The sequence below is a fragment of the Actinia tenebrosa genome, unplaced genomic scaffold, assembly GCF_029948245.1.
Source record: "Actinia tenebrosa isolate PJP-AT-01 unplaced genomic scaffold, QUT_ActTen_1.0 PGA_scaffold4__44_contigs__length_22323623, whole genome shotgun sequence".
NCBI lineage: Eukaryota > Metazoa > Cnidaria > Anthozoa > Actiniaria > Actiniidae > Actinia > Actinia tenebrosa.
In genome coordinates this window covers 3237074-3245434 of record NW_028292581.1, presented here as the reverse complement: position 1 = coordinate 3245434, position 8361 = coordinate 3237074, and the positions used below count along the sequence as shown (strand labels likewise).

Sequence of the window (8361 nt, the reverse complement as noted above, 5' to 3'; positions counted from 1 at the left end):
AAGAAAAAGGACAAAAAAGAAGAAGAAGAAGAAGAAAAAGAAATAACGAAAGGAGACAGAGAAAAATAAAACTATATAGTGAAGATAGCACCGAAAAAACGCTAAACTGCTTATCATTACTAATGCTAGGTATCCATTTATCTATTCAGATGCTATACTTATTGTTTGTAATGCCGAACTGAGTGCGTTCGACTCATGAGGTGATAATGACGGCATCTTCTTGATATATTGACACATGAAGAATGAATAGATAATATTGAAGCACACGAGTCAAGATGCCCTTAATCAATCTTTTATTGGTGAACATCAAAATCTTTATAGGACTTAAATCTAGTATGACGAACAATATCAGACCTCGCCCTTGTTCCCAGTATCCTTTCGCTTTCTAGACACACCAAATGGAAAGCCGAGAGGGTACTGGGAACAAATCTTTTCTGAAATGCTTGATAAATTTTCTTCCAATAAATTTTATGCCCTCTGGAGAATAGTAAGACAATGGTATTTTAGTAGTAGTGGGGGTGGTCAACACCATCAGACAAATATCCTGTTTAATATGCTATAGTCATAAATTACAATCGATGTGTGCTTTCGTACCGTGCTAACGGATTACTGCTCAGTGGTCAGCGATAGCATTGCTCTTTTCATTGTCCTCTAAGGCTTTTCTGACCCATTACATTGATCAATATACTCTAATAGATAAATTGAAGTTCAAAATAGTATTCCAACAAAAAAATTGTCATGACAACTAAGTACCATGTGGTTACTGAACCCTTAAATAATGGAACCTCATTTGACGGAGGGGTAGCATGCGCAGAGGAGCACTTTGGGCTTCCCTTCATTAATTTATGGTAATAATAATTCCAGAAAGCGGCTCTTGGTGCTTGATAATTTTTGGCCATCTTGGCCACCGGCTTGCCGTCTAATTTCATATACACTTGATTTGCTTTGGTGAATGGCTCCCACGTCACTCCAGATACTTTGCTTGGAGTAGGATTGCTATCTTTGGCAAAGTTCGTCCACATGGTTACCATTGCATTACTGACGTCATAATCAGTGACATCATAGACCAATCGGTGCTTTGGTGACGTATTTTTCATGGCTATACCCAGGACATAGCTAAATGTAGATCCATGTGGGACACCCGCCCACAAAGGGGTGTGGCCGAGACTTGAACGATGATTGAAGACGAACATGTAGGCTGGCGCATACTCACTATGAGCTACAAGAGCGGCGTTTGTTGGAGCCCATAAATAGTAATCTGAAGTAAGATCAATAAGATACTGCAAAAATGATTGATTGCTTTGAGCCTGCCAGGAGGAATACTCGAAGAGTAAAGCGTCGTACAAGAGCGCGCGATATCTTGTGTTTGCCTGTAGGGCGTGAGCAAACTTTTGACAGTAGCTTATGAAAATATTTTTGTCTATCCCACGCGATAAGTTTGAGATATTAAAGAGGTTTTTAATTTCGTCTCTCAAGAACAGCGAATACTCGTCACTTGTGATTCCTGCAATCAGCGGTATTCTACCAAAAAGGCCCTTTTTTCTTAGAACAGAAGGTTTGTCGGCCAGGAAGTTTCCGTCGACTATCGGCCCAAAGTAGGATTTTTCCAAGCCGTTACTTTTGGTGGCATCTAAACTTGCGTTCAAAAATTCCCATGGGTCATGGACGTTACGTAAACAGTCCAAAAGACTCTGACTTTCCTCTTGATGACAGCCAAGTCGTTCAGCAGCGGCTCTTGTGTGATTAACTATCTTTTCAGTGTTTTGGACAGCCCATGGGGCTAGGTCAACACCACTTTCACAGGCCGCTCGATGGAAAAAGCTTAGCGAAACAGGTGATAGTAGATGGAGACTAACAGAAACAGCGCCAGCGCTTAGACCAAACAGAGTAACCTCATGAGGATTGCCATAAAAATCTTCAATATTTTCCCTCACCCATCTTAATGCTTGAACTTGATCCAGTAATCCAATGTTGCCAGGGGCTTCACTATCACCCGAGGACATAAAACCAAATGGACCTAAGCGATACTGTATGGTAACGACAACAACACCCTTGAGGGCTAGTTGAAAGCCTGGCGAAAGTATAGAGGATCCCAGCATAAATCCACCACCATGGATGTACACCATGACAGAGTACGAAGCCCTCGAGTCTGGTGAAAATACATTCAAGTAAAGACAGTCCTCAGCAATATTTCTTTTGGGATCAAAGGACCGCCACACTTTTCTGTATTCAGTTAGAAGTTGACTGGGTTCTTGCATGCAAACATTCCTAAAATGAGTAGCATCGTAGATATTAGGCTCCCAAGAGACAGGATCGACTGGGGGCTTCAATCTTAGGTCTCCAACCGGTGGAGAAGCAAATGGAATACCAAGAAATGTATTAATTGACTTGATTGGTCCTGAATTGCTTGAGAAGGGGACTTTAAGACCTCTTAAAGTCCCATACTTTGTCGTTATTAAAACAGTATTGGCTGCATAGGAATGCAGCTGCCAGCATAACATCACTAAATTGAAGGCACATTTAAAACGACGAAATGCTGTAGGAATTCGATTAACGTGGCCCATTATTCTCGAATCATCTATCCTCCAACCAGGAATGCAGTGTTTGGCATCTGCTTGCTCGTGCTTCAACCAAGTACAACCTCACAACCGTGAAAAATACTCGCTGATTTTAGCGATGGTGACTAATCGCGAGTATTGAGACGTCAATTGCTTGAGTGGATTTGGTTTTTGATGGATTTTCAAGATTGATTGTCAACGAGTCTTTCTCAGCTAAATCTGTGTCATGTATATTGGCCGTAGGTATGATAACACGGTCAACAGGATCCTGAGCAGACTACGCGAAGATAATCCACACGTGTTCCGATGTTCCATTTAGGGATTTACTACAATTTCCCCATAGGAATGCTACGACAATGTAGCAAGACTTGTAGGGAGGACTCGAGGTGGTTTATGTTGACGGCGCTGGTCATCATACTGGGTGGCAAGACTGTCAGCAATTCCTTCACCTACGAATCAATCAAACTCACCTTTCACCTGTAACTTGATCAAACAAGGAAACCGCATAGTACCAACATTTTAAAATTGTATCCTTGACTTACAGTACCAAACACTTGAAATTACAATATGTGGTCAACTTTCTCCTATAACGAAGTGATACTAGAATGTCAAAAGGACCAATAATTTTGCCTGCTACTGAAGATAGGGAAAGTACTCCACAAATCACGGAACGGAATGTATCATATCACGTAATGGAATGTTCCTTGTCACGCAATAAAATGCCTGAAGTTATTTTAAGATGAACTGAGGTCGGCAAACTGCGAAGAGAAACATCTTTCTTAACAGAGATAACAAGTGGTTGACAACTGATTGACCACAAATATGACTCAGTTACGTAGGGCTTAAGGGAGGGAAATTAAAATACAGCATATGTAATTTCTATGGTTCCTTATCTTCTTTGTCTATCAACTTTGATCACGCAATGAACGAACAGATGGGCTGTGCGCAAATACAGCATATGACGGGCTGTGCGCATGCCCCTGATAACTGTGAAAAAAAATGGTGACGTTCCTACACTTCTATTCGAAGTCCCCATGAGGAGAGCGCCAGGCAGAGGTACGACAGACGTACCTTCAACAATTGGATCATGACTGTACGCTCAAAACAATGTTGGCAGTATCAGGGAAATCTGACTTTCCTTGCAGGGAGAGCATCTAGGAAACATGGGAATACTAAACGAACCAAGATGGTGTGCACAAACAACGAAACTGCCGATACCTTTTGAAGGTCATAAGCTGCGGGTTAATGATGATCAATGAAGACATAGAATACTGTATAAATAAGTTCTTATCAGAATAGATAAACTACTTTCTTGGTCTGATCTCTGATTAGTGATTCATTTTTATCAGTGACCACACACAGTCTTTGTAATCATAAATCACAATCGAGTGTGATCAGACGGCAGCACATTCGGCAAACGGATCAGCTGTTGCAACAAATTATTGGAGGGCTTTTATATTGCATGATAGTCGTCATAGATAGTGAAAGATACTCCAAAATACCATATGGGTTTAAAGCAATAGGCAATTACTTTTTATATTTATTTAAGTGTCAGATTCTAATATTTTATGCCATCCCTTATCTTTAATTATATCCCTGATTCATGTCCTGTCCCATTGCCCACCCTCCTCTTCCATCCCTGATGCATGTCCTGTCCCTTTGCCCACCCTCATCTTCCATTCCATCCCTGATTCATGGCCTGTCCCATTGCCCACCCTCATCTTCCATTCCATCCCTGATTCATGCCCTGTCCCATTGCCCACCCTCATCTTCTATTCCATCCCTGATGCATGTCCTGTCCCATTGCCCACCCTCCTCTTCCATTCCATCCCTGATTCATGTCCTGTACCATTGCCCACCCTCATCTTCTATTCCATCCCTGATGCATGTCCTGTCCCATTGCCCACCCTCATCTTCCATTCCATCCCTGATTCATGTCCTGTACCATTGCCCACCCTCATCTTCTATTCCATCCCTGATGCATGTCCTGTCCCATGCACAATAGACAAGAACTCACGTTGATTTTGACTGAATCATTTTTACCATCACATCAACTTTAATAGTGTAATTCACCCTGATGCCCTAAAGTCAATAAATCTATTTTAATACTACTGTATTTCTGAATAGCTTAGTTCGGCCCAGTGTGAATACACGGAATGGAGGATCAACTCCTTTCTTCTGCTTCAAGATGCTGTTCAACAGCAACAACAGTAACTGATTGATCATTAAATAAACATCTCTTTCTTTGATTTATAATATCTGATTTAAAATTTTTCCTCTTTTTCCAATGAAGAAACAAAAATTGCCCCTTTTTGCACTGGAATGTTTTGAGCCGGGAACAAAAGTAACCTTCAAATACCTGCTCGTATCCATTAACATATTACAACAAAGCTGTCAAGCGACGGTCATTAGGAGAGTCCACCGTTACTATAGAGACGTAGTTTATTTCAAATCATCGTCATGACAACCTTATCTTGATTTTATAAGCTGAGGGAGTCGCCTCATTGGATAAAGAAGAAGATTGATTTAAAAGGATACATCTAACCCTTGTAATAATTATTCTACTCTTCACATTAATTCAAATGCGGAAGAAGATATTCTGAGCTCTTTCTCCATTTTTCAAAACGTACATTTAGCTCAAGTTACTTAGTGTCTTCTAAAGAACACATAGCTTATCTGCTTCCCTTGAATATCGCCTTTAAAGTAAACTATATTAACAAAGGTTAGACGTAGCCGCTACTTAATATAATCTATTATTAGAATTATTATTTATTTTAGGATAGACTTACATGGCCGACTTATTAGAAAATCGCTCGCTTTTAATTGCCACTAGCCAAGTTTACCAGCCATACAAGCGTAGCCTAAATTTCAATTAATTTGATCTCTGCAAATACATTGGCTTGTGAACTATAGAGAATTTTTGAACGACTTAATTAAATACGCGAATCCCCAAACACAACGCTTATTCTTGGATTAAATCAATGCAAGGTAGTGAAAAATTGACAACCATGTTGGATGACCGACATGTCAGGTGCCATCCAATATGGCGGCCATGATTTCACATGAACACTAATATCTAGCCAAGATCACCACTATATTTCTTAATCATTTATAAAACAAAGACTTCCTAAACCTAATGGCAGGATTAGAACCTTCAAGGAATAAAAATGGTAAAATAAGACAATTTTGAATCAGTTCATAGTTAGAAATCCAAAAGCCAAAATCGATATTAAACAGCGCAACAGCTAGACACTACGAGGAGAAAAGCCTTTTTGAAAGATCGATGACCACCCGGGCAGCTAACCAATACCGTGGTGACATAACCCCCGGGATACACCGGATCAATAGGATGTAGCGACGGTACGTTTAATTAATCACCCACTTGCACACTCAATACTACCCAGAGTGATCTACAACCTAACGTTTTCGTCTTAATGACAACATGCCGAATCGTCTTAACTTGGAATGAATCAATAGACTTCTTGTATCACGTCGGAATGCAGCTTAATTTGGAGACATAACGAAAGATTTCCAATTCTCTGAAGATTGAAATTCTTTTGTTTTGTCCTCCAAATTGAGATGCTTCTTGACGACACCTGCAAGGGGTCTACTCTGTCCCTTGTCTTTTCATATGCCCAGATAGAGCATTCAAACCACATCATTGACAAAGGTCCATCAAATTCTACTTTTTTTTGGATAGAAATCATAGCCATAGTGAAACAATATTGCCTTAATGACCCACACCATGTAAATCGCAGATTAATTGTTGAACATTAGCGAAAAGGTGGAGCCCTAATTTATCAGAATTTCGTTAGTTAGACTAAATCACATTCAATTTAAAATGGAAGCTTCTGACTAAGACACGATCCGCCTACTATCATTATTATATGCACCAGTAATACAACACTACCTCTGTGTAAGGTCGCTCTTTGTATTACTATGGGGAAACTAGTAAAGTTCATATTGAACTAATTCATAAATACTTTTCTCATAAGATATATGCACTAACATTTTACACAACTAGAATTAAAACAATATTCCAGCATTTTTACACTTTACACCTAGAGCTGGATTATGATAATATGCTTTTATCATTATATAACCCACTTTTGAAGACCTGCATATAACCCATATATAGATACTTTGTCTATTTTATTCTTGATACTCTATATATTCTTAATATATATCCTGGACATCTATCAGTAGCTTGAGAGTTTTTTAGATATTGGTTACGACAATAAAGCTGTTTATATACTTTGCACCAAACCTTGGTAACGAACGAACGAACGTACGCACATCCCCCTGCGTTGATTGGTCAATTGTACTGAAAGCTCTCCAATGAAGAGAATGATGGTCAAAGCAAGTGAATCCAAGATAGAACAGACAGAGAGATAGACAGACAGACAGACAGACGGACAGACGTGGCTAGAAGTGGAATCCAAGGCACCCTTTAACTTGGCCATTTGATTGGTCGGGACTGTAATACAGAGTCAGATAGTTAGTGGTGTGACAGACAGACGGAATATGCTGGGATAGAGAAAAGCAGATTGGTTGAATACGGTGAATGATGGATAAATGGAGGTCCAAATAAATATCTTGTACAGTTGCTGGTATTCTGGTAGGACAAGTGGATGAAAACATGTGAACGGAATTCACAGACTTCTCTTCTGTAGATAATATTAAATATCAAGTGACAGTCTTGGACCACAAGTGAGCAAGAAATGAGACGAATGACAGACACAGTGAATGGATGATTAGTTGATCACTCTGTTATGTAACTTCTGGTCATGCAGCACGTTATTTAGAAATCCTGACCGGACAGTCAACAGAAACTAGCTTTGAACATTATATTCAATGCCAATAAGACCCTTGGTTGAACCAACTATAACCCGACCGGCAACGTGATACATCCCAAATCGAGATATTAATCCGACCACTGGTCGATTAATTCAGGTCATGTACTTCCCTGAAATGGAACTCGTTCTGCCTTGGTCTTTAATCAGCGGAGCGGCGACTCGACCATAATCGGGTAATTCCGACGAACTTACGACCACGGCCGTTCTAATTGGTATAGTTCTGCATTGAGTACAACGCATCAGTATTACTGGCGTCCGATTATTTTTCGTTGCAAACTTGAAGTATTATCAATTATTCTCTGGTAATCTTGCATTAAATAGTTTACTATGAGCAAATATATCGTCCTCAATCATTATTAAAGACGACTCGAATTCTTTCTTGTCACAAGTTGACGTCATAGCCACATGACGTACAAAATTAAGTCACGTGAATCATTTGCAATCAATAAGAAGAAAACTGTAAAACCGTGTCCCGCATAAAGGCATAAGATTCTTCAAGGCTAAATATTTACAAAGCCAGGCAATGTCCAGTTTAGCTCTTGCATTGAATGTTTTGACAGACTTATTAGATTAGAATTCAAAACACATCAAAGCGCATGTAGAAATCGAACAAGTAACGGAGCAAGGAACGAGATGGAGGGAGAGTGTCTCAGTTGTGACAGTATGAATAGGTTTAACGTTATAATAAATATAAGCTGAGTAGAAGCTTGCTTGACCACTCACTAAATTTCACTTTCTAGTTCAGGATCCCTTGCTTGTTTCCGTTTGAAGAAGAAAGACGACTTGGCAGGCGGCGGTCCTTGCAGCATTGGAACTTGGTTTTTGTGAGTGATTTTTATCTGTAAAAAAGCAGAGCATTTGATGTGGAATTCTTGACGTTTATCTAATATTCAACGTTAGAGACAACATGTATGGCGCAGCCGGGTACCCCTTTTGCGGTCTTTTCG

The 8361-nt window shown here is 39.8% G+C and overlaps 2 protein-coding genes across 4 annotated transcripts in view; both read right to left on the bottom strand.

Annotated features, from left to right (window-relative positions):
- Positions 1-276: 276 nt before the first annotated feature.
- Positions 277-3899, bottom strand: LOC116296631 (cholinesterase). The gene has a single exon (XM_031704679.2). The coding sequence runs from the start codon at positions 2562-2564 to the stop codon at positions 690-692; it is 1875 nt and encodes a 624-aa protein (XP_031560539.2). The 5' UTR covers positions 2565-3899; the 3' UTR covers positions 277-689.
- A 692-nt stretch (positions 3900-4591) lies between these two features.
- LOC116296629 (diacylglycerol kinase beta) overlaps positions 4592-8361 on the bottom strand; it is a 31955-nt gene continuing 28185 nt past the window's right edge. For 2 of the 3 annotated variants that reach the window (XM_031704673.2, XM_031704674.2), the window contains 2 exons: positions 8138-8253; positions 4592-7035 (listed from right to left, as the gene is read on the bottom strand). In XM_031704673.2, the coding sequence (XP_031560533.1) occupies positions 6984-7035; positions 8138-8253 (168 nt within the window). In that variant the 3' untranslated portion in view covers positions 4592-6983. Of the gene's footprint in view, positions 8254-8361 lie in introns of all 3 variants that reach the window. The other variant, XM_089036990.1, reaches the window with a different exon arrangement.

Bases quoted from the DNA above. Each gene is read 5' to 3' on its own strand.
- LOC116296631 (XM_031704679.2), bottom strand. From the start codon at position 2,564: ATGGGCCACGTTAATCGAATTCCTACAGCATTTCGTCGTTTTAAATGT.